The sequence below is a fragment of the Ranitomeya variabilis genome, chromosome 6, assembly GCF_051348905.1.
Source record: "Ranitomeya variabilis isolate aRanVar5 chromosome 6, aRanVar5.hap1, whole genome shotgun sequence".
Lineage (NCBI taxonomy): Eukaryota > Metazoa > Chordata > Amphibia > Anura > Dendrobatidae > Ranitomeya > Ranitomeya variabilis.
Window position 1 is genome coordinate 69,401,921 of NC_135237.1, and position 27,886 is coordinate 69,429,806.

Consider the following 27,886-nt stretch of genomic DNA (forward strand, 5'->3'; position numbering starts at 1 on the left):
TACAAAAGATCAAATAATTACGTATCTTGGGCATTTTTTAAAAATCTCTTTTAATATTTTACATCAAAAACTATACGCGAAACGCGCTTCGGAGTGCCACCACCATTTAAAGGTAAAGTCCCTTCATGTTTCCTTGGAATATTACATCCACATGTAGCATATTTTGCTACCGAACATTGAGTAATCACTTATATGTTTACAAGCCTACTTTTTACAAATTGCCTTTCCCTGTGTATATCTTGGATGCATTTTTGGGACATTTGTATATGTTAGATGTCAGTCTCCTGTGGATGAGAAGGATCTGTTCTTCTGAAGAAAGTTTTGAGAAACACAGATGATCTGGAATATAGTCCTTTTCCTATAACCTCGAGCAAATAATCTATCAAATATGGCTATCGCTGTGCTAAATCTACATCCCACTTGAATTTATTGACCTCCACTTCGAAAAAAACCCAGAGTCATCCTACATTGAGATTTCCACCTATGATTCTCAATGGTAAGTCATCTGTGACATTTTGCAAAAACAGTGCTCTATCATGAAAACTGACCCAACATTGGCTGTGACATTTCCTAAAGTTCCCTTATTGATAGCTAGAAGGAATAAAAACTTGAAGGGTTTGCTGGGCAGCAGTAGAGATAAGCTAGTTTCATGGGGTCCCTGCTTATTCTGCAAGCTATAGCGCTTACCGAATAAGCTGCAGAGGGAACGTGGATACCTGGAGCACCCCGGCTGATCAGCTGTTCGGCATCGCAGCTGTGTCACAGTCATGGAGAGCCTGTTTGATCAAATCAGCTGTCATGTGCCAGGACAGGTGCGGGCTCAGCCCCAGAGAACACATTGAAGAGGGGGAGGTGACACATGACGTATCTTTACGTCATAGTTCGTGAAGGGATTAGAGCAGCAGCAGATGGCTCTCCTAGGCCAAGGAGATGGCATTATCAGCCAAAATGAATAGTGGTTTGTTAGTGAACTATCCAGTACAAAGAGCCGGCTCCCTGCTGTGAACGATGGGGGCCAGCAACGCAGTGAGAGTCACTGAATTCTTTGAATGTCTCTCACTGGGAGGAAAAATTCTGGGCTCAGTGGACGTAACTCTGCCCAACTGGCTCAAACTCCACCCAATCCTCAATTTAATTGGCTGACTGCAAGTAGGTGAGGATTCATCAATGGGTGGGCAGAGTTTAAGCCACATTCACATCATTTTAAATGTGTTTGCATATTGTGAACACATTTAATAGCGATCCATTCAGGATACAAAAGAGTCGGCTCTTCTTGGTGAGCGAAGCCAAATCACCAAAAAGAATCGGACTGCCTGTTACAAAACTGCAGCACAGAACTAGGATAGAAGGGGGAAACTGACCCTGCACTGAGACTAGGCTGAAACCCTACGATGGAGTGGGCGACCCATTCCTTGCAAATACACCCACCGACGATCCTAGTCTAAACTCAGCGAAGACCTATAGATAAGGGGAAGGAGGTCCCTAAAAGATTTAAGGACTGGGTACAAAAACGGGTCACCTCCTAATAGAAAACAAAAAGAAGGCTGCAGAAGCAAACTGAAAACAGAAACAAAAGATATCAGAACCAGAGATCCCAGAACTGCAAAATATCAAACACAGAAAGCTGTCTAAGGCCTCTTTCACACTTCAGTCTTTTGGCGTCAGTCTGAAACCGCCATTTTCCTCAAATAGCGGATCCACCATTTTTTTTTGGCGGATCCGCTATTTTCCCATAGACTTGCATTAGCAACGGATTGTGGCGGATGGTCGTCCGTTCCATCCGCCATGCGACGGATCCGTTGAAATTTGGCGGACGTTGTCTAGACATTGACGGACATTGTAACGTTTTTTGTCTGCGCCTAATTGACGGTTCGCGATGAATCCGTCGCGACCGCCATTACATAGAGACAGACCCTGCCAGCAAGACAGACCCTGCCAGCAGCCAGCAAGACCCTGCTAGCAGCCAGCAAGACCCTGCCGGAGACTGCCATGTGAGTACTGCCATCCAGCATGAGTTCTGCTAGGGTGTGTGTGCCCGCCTTGCATGTTTTTATTTTTCATACTGTGCTGGTATTTTGAATGGCTGTGCTGTGACGTGTGTGGTGTGTGTATAAATGCCGTGTGATGTGTGTGCCCGACCGCCCGCCTTGCAGGTTTTTATTTTTCATACTGCGCTGGTATTTTGAATGGCTGTGCTGTGACATGTGTGTGGTGTGTGTATAAATGCCGTGTGATGTGTGTTCTGCATTTGTTATTTTTCATACATTAACATACTGTAATGGTATTTAAAATAAAGAGCAGTGTAGCTCCTACTATCCAACAAAAAAAAAAAGAGAAAACAAAAAAAAAATTGTAATAAAAATTCCACAAAACTGTCCGTAGTATGATTTCAAGATAAATTTAAAACTGGGTCTACATTCAATAAAGGTGTTTGAGGTTCTATATACAAATGCGGAATGCAAACCTTTGGTCTAGAAAATGTTATCTGGTTTTAGAAAATAGTAACTGTAGGGTAACCATAATTATCATTTTTGGGTATTGGTATTTTAACTTTGAATGAGGGAAATTTTTTATAAGGTTGAAACTGTGTCTGGAGGAGGGGTGGGGTAGGTTTAGCAAAATGCGCATGGCGCATATCAAGTTTGAAGTAGTTTTGGTGTTGCTTTCAAGGAATTTTTGGGTGAAACAGGAGGTGTGTAATAATTTTTTTGTGGGGAATCAAAATGTATGTTGGCATACCAATACATAATCATTCTAATTAAAACTCTGTTTAAATTGGAAGATTCTTGGGACCAAGCAAGGAACCCAAGAGAAACGCAGCAAGAACCCAAGACAGACGCAGCCAGGCCCCCCAAGTTTTGCAAACAGATGTAAGTATAGTCCCGAAAGCTTTATCTATCCTTTTGTATAGTAGCTTAGAACTCTCTTTATACTTGCAGATTCTTTAGGGACCCAAGAAAAACGGGACCCAAGAGAAACGCAGCAAGGACCCAAGACAGACGCAGGACCATAATGTCTTCTTCTGAGAGCCCCCCCCCCCCCCCTCACATCGTCAGCCACCTGAGGTGATTTTTTTTTTTTCTTCATAAATTTTTTTGGGTACATCTCTGGTAACATGTTTTTGAACCCTATATGTATTTATTCTGTTTTCACAGGAAGATGAAGCAGAGGGGCTTCCAGAAGGAGACGGGCAGGGTGGAGAAATGAGAGGAGCGGGAGCGCATAGTGTAAGTTTTGCAGAGATCGATCCTCACATAAAACACACTACACCCAACACAAACATTCAGCACAGTACACACACAGTACATATGCATCCATCCAAGCACATAATTTATTTTATTTTTTTTTATTAGTCTTCACAATCGGGGCTCGACGTAGAGTTCCTCAAAGCACCTCCCATAGTCGTCGGAATGCTAATCGCGGCGGTCACCAAAGAGTAAGTTCCTTTTTGGTTTGGTGTTTAGTAAACTGTAAAATTCATGTGGTATAATCTTTCCCTTTTTATTCTTATTTTTTTGTTAAGTCTTCACAGCGTGTTCCCTAACAGGCTGAGGAAGAGGAGGGCATTGATGTGGACACCCTCATTCAAGCGATCCAAAGTCGGGAGCCGCTGTGGAACATGGCGGACCGCCGCCATGCTGACCAGTTCGTCACCCGACGGCTATGGGAGGAAGTGTGCAGTGTTGTTATTGATAACTGGGAGGAACTCAAAGCTGGGGCCCAGGATCTAGCGCGTAAGTATTCACACTTCATTAACTTGTGTTAGCATGATTTAATGTGTTGTATATTAACCAATTTTTGCTTTATCTTTCCAGGTAACAGGGTTATCGTGCGGTGGCGGTCACTCAGGGATCGCTTCAAGAGGGAGTTTAACAAGGAGATGCAGGCCCCGAGTGGATCTAGAGGACGCAGGAGCAGGTATAAATATGCAAGAGCCCTGTCGTTCCTCCGGTCAACGCTGCTGAGCAGAAGGTAAATATTCAACACCACATGTTTTCAAACTGTTAAAATGTGTAACCTTCATATTTTTTTGGCAGCAAGGGCAACTGTAATATCAAGATACTAATTTTTTTCTTCTTCTTCTTTAACAGCACTGTCTGCAGCACTCAGGAGCCTGCATCAGAGTTGCACCCCTCTGGAGCGATCTCTCAGGAGTCCGCCACCGGGGACCACGTCGACCCCTCTGTATCTGTACCTTCCCTTTTGTGTGATCCCTCGGCCCCATCCACCAGCGCTGGAGCAGCAGGGCGGACTTCGTCACTTGAAGCTGCAGGTGATGAGTTAGAGTTCCCTTTATCCCACCCCTCTGACACTGCCGCAACATCTAGACCACCTTTGGGGTCAGGACGGCAGCGCCAGAGAGGTCAGGAAAGGAGCTATGCGCCTGAGTTTTTGCATCTGAATGCAGCCTTCCAGAATGCCATCAAGCTTTTGGGTAAGCAAACATCTGCTGGGTACAATATGCTTAACAAAAGCATACTTGAACTCAGCAGTCGTCTGGACAGGATGCATTCAGATGCAAACCAGTCACTAAGGCTACGTTCACATTTGCGTTGTGCGCCGCAGCGTCGGCGCCGCAGCGCACAACGCAAACAAAAACGCGGCAAAACGCACGCTAAAACGCTGCGTTTTGCGCCGCATGCGTCCTTTTTGGCCGAAAGTTGGACGCAAAAAAAATGCAACTTGAAGCGTTTCTTGCGTCCAACGCTTGCGGCCATGCGGCGCAAAACGCAGCACAACGCATGTCCATGCGCCCCCATGTTAAATATAGGGGCGCATGACGCATGCGGCGCCGCTGCGGCGCCCGACGCTGACCGCAAATGTGAACGTAGCCTAAGACACTGTTTTTTTCAGTCGGTCCTCAGGCACATGGAAAATCTAACTCCTGACCTGCAGATGCATGTAATGCAAGTCTGCCACACTGCTTTAGCGCAGGCGATGTCCCAAGCCCCTCCACCTACCCTTCATGTTTCAACACCTTTCCCCTCTCAAGCCGCCGTCTATCCTCCCGTCCATCCTACTTCTACTCCTTCGCCATTCCTTCCTTCCCCCCTCAGTATTTCCCAGTACCTACCTTCCCCTTTCCATTCTTCCCCTTTAACTTCACCGTTCCCAATCCCACCAACACCTTCACCATACCTCCCACAGACCACATCTGTACCTCAACTCCCTGCCCAACCTCATGTTTTCACCACCCATTCCACTTCTGTTCCTCCCCGTGATGTCCTGTCCCCCACTATCGACGTGGTCCGCCCTGTCAGCCCCTCCGCTACTATCTCCACCCCAAATTATGAGAACTTGTAAATAAAACTTTTTTTGGTTTAGAAACCATTTTATTGTCTTTCCTTTTTTTTTTTTTTAAACTGTATTAAAACCACCAAGGTTATGGTAAAAGTAACAGTAGAAAATGTGTAAAGGGGTACCGGTTCAAAACATACAATACTGTGAGGTTAAAGTCCAAAGGTTTTGTAACAATACAAAAAACATGGTATATTTACAAGTGTGAAAAAAAAAATTTTTTACACCATTTCGTACTGCCAATCAACTGATCCTTGAGGAGACATGAAGTAGTCTGCAAAATTGTCCCGCATTCTGGAGACTGCTACTGGACTGCGAAAACTTGTGTTTTGGTAATCCCGCAAGGTGGTTTCTGACACATTATCCTTCAGGGAAACATGTTCTTTGGATAAAACAAAATTGTGAAGTACCACGCAAGCCTTCACCACATCATCAACAGTTTCAGTCTGCAGTTTAATTGCAGTTAGTAGGATTCTCCATTTAGCAGTTAAGATGCCAAAAGCACATTCCACAACTCTTCGTGCTCTGGTTAAGAGATAATTAAAAATTTTCTTCCTCTGGGTCAGTCCACTACTTCCATAGGGTTTAAGCAAGTGTGGAAAGCTGGAAGGCATCATCTCCAACGCGGTGGTCTAGGCGGTGGAAAGTCAAATGTATCTCCATACAAACGACGCCCCATTGGTGAAGTTTTAAAAATCTGGGAGTCATTTGCGCGTCCATACGCACCGATATCCACAGCGATAAACTTGCAGTGTGCGTCGGCAATGGCCATCAATACAATTGAGAAGTACTTTTTGTAGTTGTAAAATTCTGATCCAGAGCCAGAAGGTTTGACGATCCTTATATGCTTCCCATCGACTGCTCGGACGCAATTTGGGAACTGGCATATTTGTTCAAAATTGTGGGCAATCTCCAGCCACCTCTCCTGTGATGGCTCTGGAATGTATTCTGCTTAAAAGCACTCCCACAATGCCCGGCAGGTCTCTCTGATGATCCCTGAGATTGTGGAAATCCCAAGCCTGAACTGGAAATGTAGGGATGAAAACGACTCTCCAGTTGCAAGGAATCTGTTATCAAAAGGAAAAGACAATAATTAATAAAAACTTCAAAAAACATTATAGTTATAAGTCTGATGAATGAGAATCATTAAAAAAAAAAAAATAATAACTTACCGAATAGTCACCATGAGACGCTCCGCTGGTGATATGGAGAAGCGCATCTGGGTGTCTCGTCTCCGTATAGATTCCTCCACATGGCCCAACAAAATTTCGAAATTTTCTGCTTTCATTCTCACATAGCTGAAGAATTTTTGAGGATTTTCCCTCAATTCAATGTAAAGTGTGGAATAAACACCACGGGTCATGCATTGTGCTGTGATAGGATGGATCCACAGCCTTCTCTTCCGCCGCTGCCGCAGGATGCGCAGTCTTTCTTCCTCCTTGTCTCGAATGATGACTGCCAACCGATTAGCCTCAAAAGTGAAATCCGCACATATCTTCACAATATTCGCCAGCACCTTCCATCTTTGCCACTTTCTCTACAACCTTTCAAAGCTGTGGTGTAAATACACAGTATATATAGTTTTCCAGTAGTTTCCAGTAGTCAAATCACATTGAGATCCTCCCTTTTTAAAAAACGGATCCGTCAAAAACCGGTTACAACGGATGGAAAAACGGTAGCAACGGTTTAACGGATCTGTTTTTTTTGACGGAACAGTGTAACTGATCCGTCACAAAAACGGATCCGTTAGAACCGTTTTCTCAACAATTTTGACGGATCGGTCGATCCGTCACGATGTCGGAGCTGACTGACGCCAAACAACTGAAGTGTGAAAGAAGCCCAAGCACCAAGCCAGAACTCTAGCGGATTAACACTGTTGTCCAGCAAGGAATGGGAGGCAGGTGCCGGGTAATAAAGAGTGATACAATCACCTGACCTAAGACAACCCAGCACCAGGGGAAAAAGACCAGCAGCCAGAAAACCACAACAAGATGGCGGATGGTCAAAACAAAACAGATTCTAACACTGCCCATCACTAAAAGTGAAGGTATCCGTGAGGCAAACGGTACAGAAGTCCTTAAAAAAAAAAAAACAACTCGTAAGCTATGTGCACACGCTGCGGAATGGTGTGCGGATTTTTCCGCACTGAATTTGATAAATCCGCAGGGCTAAAACACTGCGTTTTTCCTGCGGATTTATCGCGGTTTTTGTGCAGATTCTACTGCAGTTTTACACCTGCAGTTTTCTATTATGGAGCAGGTGTAAAACCGCTGCGGAATCCACACAAAGAATTGACATGCTGCGGAAAATAAACCGCTGCTTTTCCGCACGTTTTTCCCGCAGCATGTGCACAGCGGTTTTTATTTTCCATAGGTTAACATGGTACTGTATACCACATGGAAAACTGCTGAGGATCCGCAGCGTAAAAAAAAACGCAATGTGTGAATATGGCCTTAGAGGCTGACGTTGAGGCTTTCTTTCCTGGTTATATCTGAGATAGTGTCAGACTGGTAGCAACTGCCCCCAGAGTAATGAGCAGAGGTCCTAGCTCCATACCGTACTGGAGAAGCACAGAAAGCGTACTATGACCTCGCCCTGCAGGATGCCAAGGACTACAGCAAGCTGAAGGCATAGATTCTAGCACTATTGGGTGTAACCCAGTCCATCAGGTGCATCTTTGGCACTACCAGAGGGACAAACCTCCCAGGTGTCTCCTGTTAGGCCAGCTGCCCACGATCTCGAAGTGGCAGCACATGTTCAAAGCGCTGCCCTTTACTAAATTCAGATAAATCCGCATGCTTTCACTAAACCATGCGGATTCACCACATCCACTGCATTCTATGGATTAAATTTCTCTTGTGGAGAGTCGCTGCAATAGAAATTGGCATGCCATGCTGCAGTCTGGAAAGACACGTCACATGTCCGTCTCCACAGGTGAGCCGCGTTGTCAGTGGACGCATAGTGGGCATGGGATTTCTGGAACCACCATCCACTATGCTGTAACAGCTGGCCACTGCACAAGTACATAGCAAACTCGCAGCGTTTACGTTCGTGTGCACACACGCTCAGTGCGGAACCTACTGCAGCCTGTGACCTGCTCTGTGGCACAAATGGTTGACAGATGTGTATACTCGCTACCTATAACCATACAACACCGGGCTGCTGTGGAGAATAGTGAGCCTGGAGGAAATATACTGGTGTGTGGAAAAATTCTGAACACAACCCAGAATACTTCACGAAGCCAGAGGTACAAGACCGCGCCTCCACCACCACGGCATGCCGCCGAGTCTCCGAAGAGTGAGGTAATTGCGCGCCAGTGACCTCTTATAACGGCGCCTTCCCCGCGCTGCTTTTTGCTTATAGGACGAGCCGCGCAGGCCCCGCCCTCTCCTCAGAATGTACCAAGTCCTTCCAAGGAGGGGAGTTTACAATACTTGTACCAGAAAACAATCCCAATTCACGACCTGTCGTAGAGCATATTCTCCATGTAGGTGTGTGAGGAGAATATGGTGACGGGTGGGAGACGAGACGCCTCTACAGCATTATCCGGCCCGTGGACGTGGTGCAGACGGAGCGCTCACCCCTCGGGCTCTGGCAGTCAGCGCCGCGGCGCGATCTCCGCATCTTGGTGACGGTGTGGAGCCTCCTCTGACCCCTCATTGATTCCCGCCCGAAAGTGACTGGAGAAGGGGGATGTAATACACGTTACCCGCGCACAGCAGCCATACCGCCGCCACCGTCATGGCGGACACCGAGCTGAAAGTTCCGGAGGACATATTCAAGGATGTGAAGTTTTACCCCGTGGGGGATCTGGATCCTCAGGTAGAGACCGGCGGCAGAGAGGCGGCGCTGTATGCGGGGCGGGCGGCGGACTGTGAGGGGAGATCCCGGGACCTCCGTGCACCCGCGCCCCGCTCCGGCCTGGTGTCTCCGGTGCCGCTCAGTTCTGGGACGTTCAGTGCCTGCCACATAGTGATCCATAGGGAGGTATGGGACGGATGAGGCAGAGCGGCCACTTCCTGCTAAATAGTGAGATTCTGCTGAGGACAGAAGTGGAGAAGTCTCCTGGTCCTCACTGATCCCCGCACATGATGGTGGTTATACTGTGTGATCCCGGCACATGGTGGGGGTTATACTGTGTGATCCCTGCACATGATGGGGGTTATACTATGTGATCCTGGCACATGATGGGGGTTATACTGTGTGATCCCTGCACATGATGGGGGTTATACTGTGTGATCCCTGCACATGATGGTGGTTATACTGTGTGATCCCTGCACATGATGGGGGTTATACTGTGTGATCCCTGCACATGATGGGGGTTATACTGTGTGATCCCTGCACATGATGGGGGTTATACTGTGTGATCCCCGCACGTGATGGGGGTTATACTGTGTGATCCCTGCACATGATGGTGGTTATACTGTGTGATCCCGGCACCATGCTGCGGTGCATACGACTAGCTCTCACAATGACACTTTCTTGACCTCCCTGAAACACAGCGACGAATTTGGCCTGAGTTGCACACAGGGCTATGGTGTCAGTAAGCCAAACAACTGACTCCTCAATTTCCCTACCTCCGACCCCCACAACCCTGGTCACTACTGAGCATGTACATAAAGTGCAGCATACATTCATCTCAGCTAAAAGATGAGATCAGGAACAGAACCGACATTTATATGAGATTTCATAACTTTCCCAAATTCTTATGAAAACATTTACGTCACATTCTGCATTGTACTACTGTACCAATGTATTATATATTATAGGAGTCGGACCATTTTATATCGACTCCACCAGTGTGGACACCGACTCCGCAGCCCTGGTTGCACTTCACTTGTTTTTTTCCACTGTAGAAAGTGTTTCAGACGTCTATTTCAGGCAGATTCCCCCAGAGATCTGCTGGGAAAAGTGTTTAAAAAATGTCATTTGCGCGACAATGTACAATGTCCGAAAAAGGTTGCACTCAATCATATTAAAGCATGTCAGTATGAAATATGAATAGCAAAATGGCTAGTGAATATTAGAAAAAAAATAATTGAGACGCTTTGCACAAAATTTGGCCAAATAATGTCTGCCAATCAGTGTTCACATTCACCCAGACATGAGCCTAAGGCTACTTTCACACTTGCGTCGTGCACTGCACGTTGCTATGCGTCGTTGTGGCTAAAAAACGCATCCTGCAAAATTGCTTGCAGGATGCGTTTTTTGTCCATAGACTAACATTATCGACGCATTGCCACACGTCGCAACCGTCGTGCAACTGTTGCGTCGGACCGTCGGCACCAAAAAACGTTGCATGTAACGTTTTTTGGTGCATCGTTTCCGACGTCGCATGCGCAGCCGGAGCTCCGCCCCCTCCTCCCCGCACCTCACAATGGGGCAGCGGATGCGTTGAAAAACAGCAATTCGACGTGCGTCATACGACGCTAGTGTGAAAGTAGCCTAAGAGAGGTATTCACACACATAGGGACCCATCAGTCTTTGAGGCCACCTTGACGTTGGTTGATGGGCACACATTATTTGGCCAAATTTTGTGTAAAGCGTCTCCATTATTTTGTGGATTCAAGTGAATGGGTATTTAAAAACAAAATAAAATAACATTTTACAAATGGTGCCGATTTAAAGAAGACATGAGGGAAATGTTATTAAGTAATGTTTTTCTGTGGTATGACTATCTGGATTAAAGGGATAATCATTCAAAGTTTGAAAATTGCCATTTTTGTTTTTTACAATTTTGTCAAATTTCTTATATTTTTTGTAAACAAACACAAAACATATTGATCTAAAGTTACCATTATCATATATTATAATGTGCCACAAAAAAAAAATCGCAAAATCACTGGGATTTGTTGAAGTGTTCCAGCGTTATTTCCATATAAAGTGACAATGGTCAGATTTCAAAAATTTGGCCCGGTCTCCTAGGGGTTAAAGCTGGGCTTTAGGTTCCTGTAACTCATCTATGAACCTTTCTTTACAGGTTGTACAGATGCTGAAGGCTGGAAAAGCTAAAGAAGTGTCTTACAATGCTTTAGCTACACACATTATTGCGGAAGACGGTGACAATCCGGAGGTTGGGGAGGCTCGAGAGGTCTTTGATCTTCCTATTGTAAAAGTAGGTGATGTCGGCATTCAAAACATATCCAGTAGTCATTTCCGTCCTGTGGTCCCTTCCGGTTTTTGGCTGCAGTGGTCACGTGAAGAAAAAAAAATCACTGACCTCAGTGGTGATTCTAGTGTTTTCAGTGCAGGACTGCTGAGACCAGTGATTGACTGCAGTGGTAACATTGAAAAATAAACTTGCCGGCCTCAGTGGTAATGGTAGCAGGTATGGAACAATATCACCGAGTTGGGTGATTGGCTGCAGAGGTCATGTAGATATATGTGAATCACCGCAGGACAAGTAATCAAAGATGATCCGGGACCTCCGAAGGGTGTGTGCTGTGGATTGAGCAGACATTGGTTTTCATTATGTTATTATTTTATCATTTCCTACTCTCATCCAAATTCTTTAGATTGTCTACAGATCCCACAACAATCTTATTAATTTGCCAATAAATATCTAATGTTGCTATTGAGATTTCAGGCGTTTACGCTGCAGTAAGTCGGTGAGTTTCGGGCTATCTGTACAGATTTGATTGTTATACATAGACATCGTTGTCAGTTTTTTCTCATTTCACAGTATATTTGTAGCTGTGATAAATGTGAGCCGCTTTCTGTAGTCTGCAATAAATCTAATTAGTTTTTTTTTCCTCCCGTCTTCCAGCCCTCGTGGGTCACCTTATCTGTTCGTTGTGGTGCTCGTCTACCGTATCCTTTGAATTACTGTTTTACATTTTTTTTCTTATTTTTACTTTTTAGTTTCTCTTCCTTTTTAATTGTTTGATTTGTGCTAGCTACAGTTTACCTGTTAAATGGAACCTGTCAGAGTTTTCATGTATGAACTAGCGATGAGCGACTGTGCTCGGATAAGGTGTTATCCGAGTGTCTTTGGCGTGCTTGAACAATATGTTTGAGTCATCACGCCTGAGTGTCTTGTGGCTGTTCGACCGATGCAGGGAATACCTAACAAATGGCTAATCCCTGCCTGTGTTGTGGCTGTCAAACAGCTGCGAGACATTCAGCCGCGGGGACTCGAACATATTTTTTGGGCACGCTGAAGTCACTCAGTTAGCACCCGAGCATGCTCGGATAACACCTTATCAGCAGGTTCGCTCATCCCTAGTATGAACCAATACCACCAAGTTCCTCAACGCCTGTGCTCCATTCCTGAAAGTTGCATATTATGTCCTGACGCCCCTGTATATCCCAAAAAAACCTTTTTGAAGTGCTTAAGCGAGGAATGCAAGTTTGACCTCGGACCACCGCTTTAACCTTACTGAGTAACACCGTGTGCTTGAATTCTCAGCAGTGGGACATTCAGGCATCAGGTGGTTGTTGGGGGGTCTCAATGATTCCATAAGAGGATAACCACATATCTTGCCATCCACACGTGTAGGATATACTTGGCTTCTGGCAGAGGTGTTGTAATGTAGGATCTGTGCATTTCTCTTATTTTTAAGTTCATTCCTTAATTAAAATAATCAGTGAAAATGGCTTTTCTCCAGAATCGGGACAGATATTTTTTGGTGTTACAGCTTGTCTCTCGCAGGTATGTGTAATATATTTTTTATTAACCAGTGTCATTTGTAGAGTGCCGCTTTTTTTTAGATACTGCTGTACCATACGTGTGTAACCCATAGCCTTTCATGTCTGACCGACCCTCAAAGGTTTAATGTGCTAAAAGTTATCCATAGAATAAGTAATAACTTGCTAAACGTTGGGCGTCCAATGATTCCATTCATTTTCTATGTCGGGAGGCAGAGAGGTGGGCTCTCCAGCTTCAGGAGTTGAGCCCCTACCATGAGATGTCACTTCAGAATTAGAGTTGCATTATGATTTAAGATTATCTGTAACTTTCTTCATTTTTTGTTAGGTTTCGCCTGATGATAGAAATGCCCTTTGGGCACTGATAACATTTTATGGTGGGGACTGTCAACTAAGTCTTAATAAGAAGTGCACTCATCTAATCGTTCCTGAGCCAAAAGGGGTAAGAACAATTTTGGGATGTCTCATTCTTTCATAAATGGTATGATTTCATTTTTTTTTTTTACATTATGTCGCCATTCTCTTCGCAGACTAAATTTGAATATGCCTATCAACGTGAGAATATAAAAATAGTCGCCCCAGACTGGGTGGTAGACTCTATATCCGAGAAGATCAGAAAAGATGAAGAGCCATACCACCCGCGTCTCACATACTATGAGGAGGAGGAAGAAGAGGAGGATGAAGAGGAAGAAAATGAAAGGGACTCCCAAAATGCAAGTGGCGATGAGGACAGATACTCTTCCAAGTCTAGTCCGGCATCATCACGGGAGGGATCTCCTCTGCCTGATCAGGAAACTTCTCCCAAGCGTAGCATGGCAGCGAAAATTAAGGAGGAGCTGATGTTTGATGACTCCGATGACTCTTCACCAGAAAAGCAAGAGAGAAATCTGAACTGGACCCCCGCAGAGATACCGCAGATGAGTACTGCAAAGAGAAGGCTGCCTCAGGGCAAGGACTCGGGACTGATTAACTTGTGTGCAAATGTCCCGCCTGTGCCAGGGAGCATTTTGCCTCCTGATGTCAGAAGTGGTTTGCTCTCATCGGTCCCTGGGACAACAAGTTCAGAAAGGCCGGACATTATGGCGTTTCGTAGTCCAGCAACGAGGACACTTAGAAACATCACAAATAGCGCTGATATACAGCAAATAAATAGGCCATCAAATGTAGCACACGTAAGTGTCGTTGATATTATTGTGTATAGTACGTGACGTTGGTTAAGCAGCCTCTTTTAAAAAGGCGTCAGGCTTAGGATTACCGCTCAGTGGGCAGCATGAACTAACGATGGAGACCCTGATATCATGGCCGGGTCACTTTATTTTTTTTATTGGTAGATGAGCATACAGTAATGGTCAATGTAAGTATAGAGATCACATTGGCTGTACACCTCTAGTATAAATCATTAGGAAAAAAGGAGCAGAGATGTGAACTAAATTTAAATGTTCAAATTTTGTTATATTAGATTAAAATATGATGACATATCTATTAAAGGAAAAGACTTAAATTAGACCTTAGAAGAAGCCAGTAATCTGGCGAAACGCATGTCGGGCATTTATTTTCTTGCAGTGCTTCTCATTTATTAGCTGCAGTGGAAGTCGAATGCAGAGTCCCCCTATTTTGAGTAATGCCTGTGCCCTGCCTTCTCGCGGCTGATTGTCCACTTTATCCTTGAGCACAACAGAAGGAGAAACTTCTCAATCAGTGGCAGGAGAACCAGGAGAACGCCAAAGACTCCCACCACAACTAATAAAAAAGAGAATTCATGAAAAGTACTGCAAGAAAGAAAGCAAATGACCTCGCAATGGAGCCAGACTCGCCATTACTGCAAGTAGGTCCTGTCCGATCCAGACACGCACGTTATTATGTGCAGATACAGTGGTCATCTGGGGAAGACAGAGATGAATTTGTACCCTCCCTGCAGCCAGACATAGGGGTTGTGCAGGGATCATTTACTCTCCGCTCACTAATAACTCCTCGGCACTTACGCCGACAGCCTGGTCTGAACACATGCTGCTGAGCAGACTGCGGAGTGATTACATAGTCCAATATAGACAATATGCAATACTCCAGATTCCATGTATTGGAAACTTGTTTTGAAAAGTGCAGTAACGTATAAATGCTTTAAAAATAAAAAAAAATAGACTTATCACCGAAAATAAAAAATGGAACATGAATGAACAATAGAGAAACCTAAATCACATCAATATTTGGTGTGACCGCCTTTTGTCTTCAAAAGCACATCAAAGCATCTCTTCTAGATACTTTCACACTGTATATATGAAGGAACCTGGCAGAGAGGTTGTTCAAAAATGTTGGAGAACTAACCACAGATCTTCTGTGGATGTTGCTTGTGCAAATCCTGCTGTCTCATGTGATCCCAGACCAGCTTGATGCTGTTGAGATGAGGCTTTGCAGGGCCATAGCATCACTTCCAGGACTCCTTGTTCTGTGCAATGAGGATTGTTCTTAATGACATTGGCCGTATGTTTGGGGTTGTAATATTGATGAATACATTTTGAGAAATCTGACTCCTCCATGATGCTCTTGTATAATGGATAAGTATATTCCTGTATTTCTCACCACTGAGGACATCCTTAATCCTGACCAACCCCCCCAGCCCTATTTGTCAAAATGCATCCTCAAACTTGCAAGGACCCTCCACCATGCTACACTGATACCTGAAGATGCTCATTATTACTCCAGACTCCAGCCCATCTGCAACAAACTGCCTTCTGTTAGGCCTCTTTCACACTACAGTCTTTTTGTTTCTGTCAAAATCCGTCGTTTTGTGAAAAAAACGGATCCAGCAAATGTTTCTGCTGGATCCGTTTTTTTCTCAGACTTGTATTAGCGATGGATTGTGACGGATTGGCCTTCCGTTTCATCCGTCGTTTCACGGATCCGTCATAAATTCTTTGCCCGTTGGGTGGAGACAACGGACATAGTAACGTTTTTTTGTGAACGTCGGACAGCAACGGATCCTGCACCGTCCGTCGTTGGCTATAATGGAAGCCTATGGGCGCAGGAACCATCGCTGTCCGTCTTTTCAACAGTTTGACGGATTGTGACTGATTGTAAAAAAAAACAAAAAAAACTGATGTGTGAAAGAGGCCTTGCAGGCAAATATTTCACATTTGATTCACTGGTCCAGAGCACCTACTGCCAATTTTCTGCACCAGTTCTTATGTTTTTGTGCGTAGTTGAGTCATTTGTCCTTGTTTCCATGACAAAGATATGTTGTTTTTGGCCACACTGCTTCCATGAAGACCACTTCTAGTCAGACGTTTTGAACAGTAGATGGATGTAGCTGTGTTCCACTGGTGGCTGCCGGCTCTAATCTGATGGCACTGATGGACATCTTCCAATTTTGATTGAAAGTAAGAATGTGGTTTTCATCTCCTGCACTTGGTTGCCTTGGTCCTTGGCTTATCACTGTGTCTACTGTCCTCAATGTTGCCCCTTTCTTGGTACTTTTAAAATAGATTGTACAGCACATCTTGAAACCTACTTTGACATTTTTGCCTGAGAGCCACCTTGTTGTTGCAGTAGAACTACCTTGTCTTGTTGCTGTCCTCAATCTTGCCACAATGAATGTTTCATGCCACAGGACAGTCTTCACACAATCAGCTTTGTATCAAAGTTTGGCTGTTCCTCACCCAGTTTTAAGATCCTATACAGCTGTTTCTGTTGTAGCTCATGACTGTGTTTTAACCTACGTATGAAAATGATTATCATTATCACCCGTCTGGTATAATTGGTTACTTATATACCTGACTATAATCCTATAGAATTCCTGCAGTTGCATAAGTGTACCTAGATTTGATGCTGTTTTGAAGGAAAAGGGTGGTCACCGCAATTACTGATTTGATTCTATATTTTTCTTTTGTTCATTCGCTTTGCATTTTGCAAATTGATAAATGAACTTTATATTTTTACTTTTTTAGCATTTTTCTACAGCTGCCTGAAACTTTTGCACAGTACTGTGTATCCTTATGTATCTCTTCTTGTGTCTAACTTGTTCTCATTCTTCCGTAGCTTTTACAAACGCTCTCTGCTTCCACCAAAAACTTAGAACAAGGCAGCCATCCCCAGCAAGGACATCCAAATGCAGTACTGTTCAATCAGATGAAAACCCTGACGCCAGAAGCTCAACAACTATTACAACAGCAGTCCCATCAGACCCCGCAGCAGCAGCAGCACCATCCTCTTGTGCAGCTTCAGCCTCAGCAGCTCATGCAACTGCAGCAGCAACAACAGCAGCAGCAAATCACCCAACAGGTTTTTCCGCAGCATCAGTTTTCACAAGTAAACCAACAGCAACACTTTACTCAGTTGCAGTTCTCACAACAACAACAACAGATACTTCGTCCACAGCAGCAAACTATGCAGCACTTCCAACAGCAGCACGCACTTCAGCAGCAGCTTCAGCAGTTGCAACAGCAGCAGCAGCTTCAACAGCAACAGACACTACAGCAAACACTTCAGCAGCAAAATATACAGCAAATCTTTCAACGACAGCAGACTCCTGGACAGCAGCAGACACTACAGCAACAGCAAACAATTCAGACATCTATACAGCAGCAACAGACACTGCAGCAGAACATTCAGCAACAGCAAACCCTTCAGCCCGGTATACAGCAGCAAAACCTTCAACAAAGCATTCAGCAGCTTCAGCAACAGCAGATACAACATTTAACATTGCAGCAAAAGCAGCAACTTCAGCAGCATGCTATTCAGCAGCAGCAAATTCAGCCTCATCCGCAGTTACACACACTGCAGCAGCAGCAAATCCAGACTCAAGCTCTACAACAGCAGCAGATTCAGTCACAGGCAATCCAGCAGCAGATTCAGCCGTCAGCTATTCAGCAGCAACATCAAATGCAGGCACAGTCCTTACAGCAGCAGCAAATCCAAGTACAATCCCTACAACAGCAGCAGATACAGTCCCAAACTACACAGCTGCATGTACAGCCACAAGCCCTTCAGCAGCAGCATCAAGTACAGGCACAGACGCTTCAGCAACACCAAATGCAACCACATAATATTCAGATTCAACATCAAATTCAGAATCAAACTCATCAACCGCATCAGATTCCCTCACAAATGCTCCAACCGCAATCACTTAATCAACAGCAATTGCAGCAGCAACAAACGCTTCAGCTTCAACAGCAGCAAATGAAACAGCAGCAACTTCAACAACAGACACTGCTCCAGCAACAGCAAATTCAGCAGCAGCTGCAACAAGCTGGGCTTCAACAGCAGCAAATGCCGCAGACTCCGCAATCACAAATTCAGCAGCCAGTGACACTGCAACAGGCCCAGGTTCAGCAGGGGACCCTTACTCAGGCTCCTCTCCAAGCCCAACAAGCTCAGCAGCAAAAACACAACCTTCAGCAGTTGCAACAGCAACTCCAACAGCAGCACCTCCAACGTTTACAGCAGCGGCAGATGCAAAATCAGACTCCACAGCAACTGGGGCAGATACCACCCCAGACACCTAGTCAACAGCCACCCCAATCTCAACAACTTCACGGACACGACCCATCACTGGATAGTAAGCTAATTAGATTCTTTCATAGTTTTAGTAGAGGTGATTTTACTATACTTAAGTTTCCCTGCACTACAGCAACTCCACTAATATCTTTATGTATGTGCCCTATTGCTATAATTCTCTAATTGGGCATGCAGCAGAACAATTATTTATTTTACTTAGTATATAGCCTTCATGTTCCACAGTGCTTTACATACATCATAATCCCTGTCTCCTCTGGACCTAACAATCTACAGTCCCTATCAGTGTGTCTTTGGATTGTGGGAGGAAATTGGAGTACTCAGTGGAAACCCACACAAACACAGGGAGAAAATATAAACTCATTTCTCGATGTTGTTCTCTGTGGGATTTGAACACAGAGACCCAGCGTGGCAAAGCAACAGTGCTCATACAGCTCTTAAATATTCCATCCATGAGATAACTCTGCTTATTCTGTCTCAGTCTACACAGTTAATTTCATAAATGAGCTACAGAAACAGCTGTATGTGTGCTACACCCGCTAGTCTGATAATTGCAATATTTCCAGATTTTTATTTTTTTTTGTCACATCAAGACCCAATTATAATAAATACTTGGTTGTCATTTTTCTGATGATGCATTATTCCCCTTTAATTTATGGGTTTATCTTTGAATTTTCAGTTCCTGAAGACTACTTTTTGATGGGCTGTGTGTTTGCAATCGCTGATTATCCAGAGCAGATGTCTGATAAACAACTTTTAGCAACTTGGAAACGGGTAGGTTTAGTGTGTTTTGTGACTCCCTTTTTCAATGTCTTACATGGTTTCACTAGCATTTCTACTAGTTTGTGGTGGCGTTCACTACTTGTAATTTTTGCTTTTTGAAATACTTATTTTTTTTGTTTAAACTTTTTGAAGACACAACGTATATGCTTAATCTATTTGGTTTTGCCTGAAAAGAAAGTGTTACCTAAGACCTGCCATAATGGAGTCCTCATAGCCCCACCAATTCCAACATTTTTCCTGCACAGTGCAGCTCGGACGGAGCTAGAATGGCATCCTAATGCTGTTAGATTTTTTTTGTTCTCGGATCCATAGACTTTCATTGCAGAGTTTCATCCACCACTTGGATCAACATTGACCATGGTTCCATGATTTTTCATGGACCACTCGGTCTGCAAAAAATTAGTCTAAGGGACTCTTTACAAGTCTGTCATGAGTACTAATGCTATCTGTGGGGAAAAAAATTGATAGAATTTGTACGTAACAAACTGACATGTGAACGAGGCCTTACTTATACCACAGCCTCTTCGATACGTCGGAGTACCAGAAGTCCTGAGAGTGATATCTGATTTCCCACAATTTGTTAATATAAATAATTATGCAAAAAAAAAAAATGAATTTCTTACACAAATAAATACATTTTTCATGAAACCTGGTTTTCTAATCTGGATTAGACAAGAAACATAACCTAGTTCTATTGGTAAAATAGGGTTCTGCTGAAAACTAGCAATCGGCCAAAACACAGTGCCACCAGGAATTACACAAAATGTATATCGCTACCCTGTAATGTGACTGTATATTTAGGATATAACTTTTTTTTTTAACAAATCTGCAGATAATCCAAACGCATGGTGGTACTGTGGACCCTACGCTAACCAGCCGCTGTACACATCTCCTCTGTGAGAGCCAAGTCAGTAGCATGTACGCCCAGGTAGGTGGTAATGTATATGAATACGTCCATGCACCATATTGACTTCTTTACTGTTGCATTAGTTCACCCATGGGTTTCCGAGATCACCTACGTGCACTTCTGCTTCTCGTCCGCAGTTGGGCAAAGTATACTGGGAAAGTGTAAGACACAATTTGTCTGCGCAGGCGCAAAATTTCCCACTGCGATGAGTATGACGCAGGAGGCGTCATCCACATCCAGGACAGTAAGTGGTAGTGGTCCGAAGCTGTGTTCAGTGGACCGGATGAGCCTGATTAGCTTACATCGCAGGAGAAATCAAAATGGTTTTTCAGGGCTAAACAGGGGGAGTCAGGGGGTTACATAAATAATTAGGGAATGTATAGCAGACACTGAGTAAGATGATATTTTTAGCTGGTGTGACACAAAAATGGTGACAAGTTCCCTTTAAGGGGTACTTCGGAGATATAAAAAAGTTTTCCTATCGATATAGTTTCATAAACTATAAAAGTCAGGAAACTAGAATAAAAAAGGAACCAAGAGAAAGGAGCAGTCTGAACAGACTGGAGAACACAGGAGCCACTGAAGAAGAAACTGTCCGGACATTGGAAAATAAAGTGGACTGAAATGAAAATGAGATGTCACCATCTTGCTTAGGGTTCTCATGCAGAACTGGAGAAGACCAGAAGGATGACATGGGAGTCCTGGTTTCTAGAAGCGGGAAGAAACGGCTCTTGGCCACGGACCTGTGTCTGCCTCCTATGTGACACTAAACAGGTTTAGTCCAGTATCTGCACCTGGGTGCAGTCTGCAGGGGAGGATCCAACTTTTGTAATTCTTAGTGTTGGGTCTCTGGTGCCACCAGCATACATCCATGGTTCCTGTGTCCCCCAATGAAGCGACCGAGAAATGTTCTGTTTTTGGGTAGGGAACAACTGATTGGGCCGGCTTTGCTAAGGGGGACAGATTGAAATTATTTTGGTCTTTTTGCGGAGGAGTGCAGCTTCCATTACAGCCAGACATAGTAAAGTGAGGTGAGGACACAGCTGAGCTCCTGGGTTATACAGAAGATTTCTTTAATGTTACAGTCTTAAATGTTGATTTCCATCATTAAAGCCTCCACTGAATAGGTGATAGCTTGCAGACTGGTTGGAGTTCATGTGATTTGGCCACCAATGATCTGCAAATTAGCCTTGTGATGTAGTCTGCGGTCTCCAGCTGTCCCATAGAGAATGCTTGCAATTCAAAGCTCCTCTCTCAGAATCACTAGCACTTGGACCTCCACCGATTTTCAAGTCATCGCCTAATTGGGGTTCACTTTAAATGGAAACTTGAGTAGCCAAGCAACTTAAATGTTTTGTGCTTTTGGGGGACTCTATGTAATCAGTTTCTGTCGTTTAAAAGGCAATAAAGGAGAGAAGGCGATGCATCACCGCTCACTGGCTGAACACTGTCTTGAAGAAGAAGAAAATGGTGCCACCTCATCGGACCCTACACTTTCCAGTGGCGTTTCCACCAGGAGGAAAGCCATGTTCTCAACATGTAAGGAAGCCGTACTCTGCGTAATGTCCAGTGTAGTATTTACTCTCAATGTATTTTTGTGTTTTTTCCCTACCTTTCTAAGAACCATAACTTTTATGTATACTTCCATCCACATAAAGCAGTATCACGGCTTGATTTTTACTCTGTCGCCTCATTGGGGGACACAGGACCATGGGTGTTATGCTGCTGTCCACTAGGAGGCGACACTATGCATAATCTGAAAAAGATTAACTGTGGCTCCTCCTGTGCAGTATACACCCCTGGACGGCATCAGCCTTCTCCAGTTTTTGCTTAGTGTCGCAAAGGAGGCACACCTAAAGATTTTTACTCCGTTTTACTCCGTTTCCCGTTTTCCGACGGGATTACAGATGAAGAAAAGAGGGTCTCCTGTGAGACCCCCGGCATGGCTCCTTCCTCGGCCCCCTATTATGGGGTGCCCAGTTGAAGTTGAGATGGCTATTCCCCATGCTGCTCCTTCCCCAACCTCTCGGGTGTTGGTTCGAAGTCGAGACCCCCCTCCTTCCCCAATTCCTTTTGGTTTCTGGGTTGAGGTCGAGGCGAGGATAAAGGCCCCTGAAGGTGTGTGACAAAAGCACCCTCCCTATCCCCCTCTGGGGGTATTAGGTTGAGACACCTCAGGTAAGGCCTGTACAGGCAGCATCCTACAGCTCCCAGCAATGGGCCAGCACACTGCGCCTGCATCCAGGGACCCCAGCCCAGCTGCGGGCTCCTGTCAGGGCCGGGGGGAGTGCAGGCAGGCATGGCACAATAGAGTCACGGGCTCCTTGCGCCCCTGTCTCTGCGGCAGCACCAGCTCTATACTGCCTCAGGGGGACCCCAGCCGGGCTCCCCCTTCCGCTTATAGCCCCACCGCCATCCTGCCTTCAAATCCGGAGGGGTCCGGTTCAGATCCGACCCCCTCCCGGACTTTCGCGCCGGCCTGGAGCCCTTCTGGGCCTCAGGCATCTAATTTAGGCCCCGGCTTCGGCCTAGCTGAAGCAGCAGCCTCCTCTCCGCCCCCCGGATGACAAATATGACACTCTACAGTGTCATACAAGGGGCGGATCGAGACAGAAAGGGCGGGTTTTTTATAGCCTTGCCGCCTTTTTCCAGCTCTCCGCCCCCTTCTCCTCCTCTCTCCTCTGTCTCTGCAGCCATTTTCGGCTGCAGATTAACCCTGCCTCTCCCGGTCTGCAGGACCAGGCAGCCAGTCTCCGGGGGGCACAGGACTGTGGATTTTCGGCGCTGGACCTAGGGGTACACTGGTGGGGTAAGATCACAGCTGGGTTATCTTTACTCAGCTGTGAATCCATATTACCTATAAGGCTCCCCTGTAGGTTCTCTACCCCTGTAAGGTCCATCTGCTGGCAGCACTTCTGCACTCTGTGCACTATGCCGGGCTCAAGGTCTAAGAGAACCAGGCAGAACTGCTATTATGCATTCTGCACAGCCTGCGGGACCGCTCTCCCCAGTAGCAGCACGTACCCGCATTGTCAGAACTGTATACAAACTACTGTGTCACAGCCTCAAGAAGCCCCTGCCAATGCCTCGGTGTCTAATGCCACACCGGAATGGGCTACTCAGTTATCGCAATCTATGACGCAGTCTATAGATAACCTAACTTCCACATTGCTTCAGGCTCTGCAGGGTCATGCCCCGGCTATGACCGTTACCCAACAACGGGAGAGCTTGACTCAGGAACAAGATGCCCCTGGCACATCCACGTCTAGGTCAGGACGCAAGCGGATCCATAGATCAAGTCCATCTGCGTCATCCCATAGCACACGGTCATCCCCCTCTAGGGAGAGACACCGTTGCTCCAGGTCATCTAGACCGTCCCATTCCAGGGACAGACAATGCAGATCTCCGCAATCCCCAACCAGAGAAGGCCTCCTCCCCAGCTCACCCAGCAGGGGACGCCTCAGTGATACACAGAATTCGGAAGGCATCTGCGACTCTGACTCAGACAGAGAAACTGAGGGATCCCTGATCCCAATCCCTCCTAGCAATACAGCGCTAGTTGAGGACATAATATCGTCCATCCATCGGGTGCTGGACATTTCTGATCCGCCACCAGAGGCCCCAGAACATCAGATTTCCTTTGAAGGACCTCTGAAGCCGCCTAAGGTTTTTTCTAACCACCCAGAGTTTAAGGCGATCCTTAAAAAACAGCTCTCACAGCCTGAGAAAAAATTTGCTAATCGCAAATATCTGGAGGCGAGGTACCCCTTCCCACAGAAGGACACCAAGGAATGGACAGATCCACCTGAAGTGGATCCCCCAGTCTCCAGGCTAGCAGCACAGACCCTCCTTTCACTGCCAGATAGCTCAACCCTAAGGGACGCAGCAGACCGGCAGGTAGAACGCATGGCTCGTTCAATTTTCGAGGCTGCAGGGGCATCCCTGGCTCCCGCGTTCGCCTCAGTTTGGGCTGCCAAGGCCATCCTGGCCTGGGCAAACAATTTACAAGCCTTCCAAGCATCCGCTCCTGAACTGTCGGACCAAGCGGTTCAAATTGCTGTTGTAGCAGATTACATGCTCCATGCAGCTCTGGATTCAGCAAGGGGAGTCGCGGGGATAGCATCAAACGCCATCACGATTCGGCGTATCCTCTGGCTGCGGGAATGGAAAGCGGACGCAGCCTCAAAGAAGTCCCTCACGCACCTCCCCTACCTCAGTGGGAGACTTTTCGGTGAACAGTTGGACACTATGATATCCAACGCCACAGGGGGTAAGAGTACTTCTCTTCCCCAACTGAAACCTAAACGCACTTACAAGAAGCGTAACCAAACTCGATTCCGATCCTTTCGGAATTCCTCCGGCTGGTCCGTCTCGCGTCCAGTACAAAATCGTAACCGTTCCCCACGCAGGGACAACTCACGATCGACGCAAAGGTCGGACAAGACCTGGCAGTCAAAAGCAGGCCAGTCTAAGCCCAGAGGAGGAAAATCTCAGACCTTCTCCTCCTCATGACTCACGGACTCCGGAAGACACCACACCAGTAGGCGGCCGACTTTTGCTCTTTCATCAAGTCTGGCTGCCTATTACAGAAGACAGGTGGGTCACGGAACTAGTGTCTTCCGGATACAAAATAGACTTCACCTCCAACCCACCGGACCGGTTCTTCCTCTCTGTCCCCCCAAAACCGCCAGCCAAGGCTCGAGCCTACCACCAAGCGGTCTCCTCGCTTTGTCAATCAGGAGTCATAGTACCGGTACCCACGACCGACCGTTTCCGAGGGTTCTACTCCAATCTGTTCGTAGTTCCCAAGAAAGGAGGCAGTGTACAGCCCATACTAGACCTAAAACAGCTCAACAAATATGTACGGGTCCGTCATTTCCGCATGGAGTCCCTTCGGTCCATCATTGCGTCCATGGAGAAGGGAGAATATCTCGCCTCCATAGACATACAAGACGCATACCTGCATATACCCATTGCACCTGCCCATCAGAGGTTTCTCAGGTTCGCAATAGGCCAGGACCACTACCAATTCGTGGCTCTCCCCTTTGGACTCGCCACGGCTCCCAGAGTGTTCACCAAGGTCATGGCAGCCACCATGGACGTCCTGCACTCCAGAGGCATAGTAGTCGTTCCATACCTGGACGATCTACTCATCAAGGCTCCCACCTTCAAGGACTGCGAGCTCAGCGTCTCAATCACAACCGATACTCTCAGTCGCATGGGCTGGTTAATCAACCTACAAAAGTCATCACCAACCCCGAGTCAGTCCCTGACCTTCCTGGGAATGTTATTCAACACCTCCAGGGGTCTAGTGCTCCTTCCCAAGGACAAGGCACTGGCTCTCCGACTAGCAGTTCGCACCCTCCTCCGCAAACCCCCTCGATCTCTCCGGTTTGCCATGAGAGTTCTCGGCAAGATGGCAGCGGCAATAGAAGCTGTCCCATTTGCCCAGTTTCACCTCAGACCTCTCCAACTAGCCATTCTCAAGTCCTGGGACCGGAATCCCTTTTCTCTCGACAGGGAGTTCCAGCTAACGTCGTCAACCAGGAGGTCCCTGCACTGGTGGCTCAAGCCAACCTCGCTAGCAAAGGGGAAATCCTTTCTCTCAGGTCAATGGAAGGTCCTGACCACCGACGCGAGCCTGACGGGTTGGGGTGCGGTGCACCTACACCACAGGGCACAGGGCAAATGGTCCCCAGCGGAAGCGACCATGCCCATCAACATCCTGGAAATTCGTGCCATCCTACTGGCATTGAGGGCCTTCCATCACTTACTGGCAGCCTCTCACATCAGGATACAGTCGGACAATGCCACGGCTGTGGCATATGTGAATCATCAAGGGGGGACCCGCAGTACCCAGGCGATGCGGGAAGTGTCACATATCCTCCGCTGGGCGGAGGACACAGGGTCGGTTCTTTCGGCGGTCCACATTCCGGGTGTGGACAACTGGGAAGCAGACTTCCTCAGCCGACAAGGAATAGACTCGGGAGAGTGGTCTCTCCATCCCGAAATTTTTCAACAGATCTGTCTCCGCTGGGGGACCCCGGATGTGGACCTAATGGCATCCCATTTCAATGCCAAGGTCTCCAACTTCATTGCCAGAACACACGATCCGCGGTCGCTCGGAGCAGACGCTCTGGTTCAGGACTGGACCCAGTTCCAGCTTCTGTACATTTTTCCACCTCTCCCCCTGATATCCAGAGTGGTGAGGAAGATCAAACAAGAGGGAGTTCCAACCATCCTCATTGCACCAGACTGGCCCAGACGCACATGGTACGCCGACATCGTACAACTCACAGCAGACGCCCCTTGGCGTCTCCCCGACCGCCACGATCTTCTATCACAAGGGCCGTTCTACCACCAGAACTCAGGGGCTCTCAATTTGACGGCGTGGCCCTTGAGACCTGGGTTCTAACCCAGGCAGGGCTCTCGGCAGATGTCATTGGAACCATGATCAGAGCACGGAAACCAGCCTCTGCCAAGATTTATTACCGTACCTGGAAAGCTTTCTTTACCTGGTGCGAATCTCGTGGCCAGATCCCACTCCCTTATTCCATACCCAAAGTACTTGGTTTTCTCCAATCGGGTCTGGAGGCCAGGCTGTCCTTGGGTTCGCTTAAGAGCCAGGTGTCAGCCCTCTCAGTGCTTTTCCAAAGGCGCATTGCTACCAAGCCGCAAGTAAGGACTTTCCTTCAGGGGGTTTCCCGATTGGTTCCCCCCTACAGACGACCACTAGAAACGTGGGACCTCAACCTGGTCCTGACAGCATTGCAGGAACCACCCTTCGAACCTCTTAAGGAGGTCCCGCTCCGCCTTCTTTCCCAGAAGGTGGTTTTCCTGGTGGCAATCACCTCGCTACGCAGGGTGTCTGAACTGACAGCACTTTCCTGCAGACGGCCTTTCCTGGCATTTCACCAGGACAAGGTAGTTCTTCGTACGGTCCCATCCTTCCTCCCGAAGGTTGTGTCCGACTTCCACCTCAATGAGGAAATTTCACTACCATCCCTTTGTCCGGTTCCGGTTCATAGAGTGGAGAAGGCTCTGCATACGCTTGACCTTGTCAGGGCTTTGCGTATATACGTGTCTAGGACTGCGTCCTTCCGGAGGTCTGATTCCCTTTTCCTCCTTCCGGAAGGCGGCCACAAGGGTATGCCAGCTTCCAAAGCTACTCTTGCCAGGTGGATCAAATCCACCATACAAGAGGCGTATCGCCTTAAGAATTCTCCTCTTCCAGCCGGCATTACGGCACACTCTACACGGGCGGTAGGGGCCTCCTGGGCCATTCGGCACCAGGCTTCGGCACAACAAGTGTGTAAGGCGGCCACTTGGACTAGCTTACACACGTTTACTAAACACTACAGGGTTCATACCCAGTCCTCAGCGGACGCGAGCCTGGGTAGACGTGTCCTGCAGGCGGCGGTGCCCTAAGTGTACGGGCCTGTCTGCACAATATTCGTCCATTGCTTCCCACCCAGGGACTGCTTTAGGACGTCCCATGGTCCTGTGTCCCCCAATGAGGCGACAGAGTAAAGGAGATTTTTGTGTACTCACCGTAAAATCTCTTTCTCTTAGCCTCTAATTGGGGGACACAGCTCCCACCCTGTTGCCCTTTCCGGGCTGTTGTAACTGTTGAGTTCTCATATTGTTTCTTGAGCTCGTACATAGTTGCCTTCTTACAGGCATAATTATGTTATTCATGTTACGTTCCTCCTACTGCTTTTGCACAAAACTGGAGAAGGCTGA

General features: G+C 46.6%; 1 protein-coding gene across 2 annotated transcripts in view; it reads left to right on the plus strand.

Annotated features, from left to right (window-relative positions):
- The first annotated feature begins 8,658 nt into the window (after positions 1-8,658).
- The window catches only part of PAXIP1 (PAX interacting protein 1), a 34,908-nt gene continuing 15,680 nt past the window's right edge, over positions 8,659-27,886 (plus strand). Inside the window, exons 1-10 of one of the 2 annotated variants that reach the window (XM_077268626.1) lie at positions 8,659-9,120; positions 11,279-11,413; positions 12,065-12,108; positions 12,886-12,949; positions 13,274-13,387; positions 13,476-14,117; positions 16,978-18,496; positions 19,133-19,227; positions 20,069-20,164; positions 21,545-21,682. In XM_077268626.1, coding sequence (XP_077124741.1) covers positions 9,040-9,120; positions 11,279-11,413; positions 12,065-12,108; positions 12,886-12,949; positions 13,274-13,387; positions 13,476-14,117; positions 16,978-18,496; positions 19,133-19,227; positions 20,069-20,164; positions 21,545-21,682 — 2,928 coding nt within the window. In that variant the 5' untranslated portion in view covers positions 8,659-9,039. The remainder of the gene's footprint in view (positions 9,121-11,278; positions 11,414-12,064; positions 12,109-12,885; positions 12,950-13,273; positions 13,388-13,475; positions 14,118-16,977; positions 18,497-19,132; positions 19,228-20,068; positions 20,165-21,544; positions 21,683-27,886) is intronic. The other variant, XM_077268627.1, reaches the window with a different exon arrangement.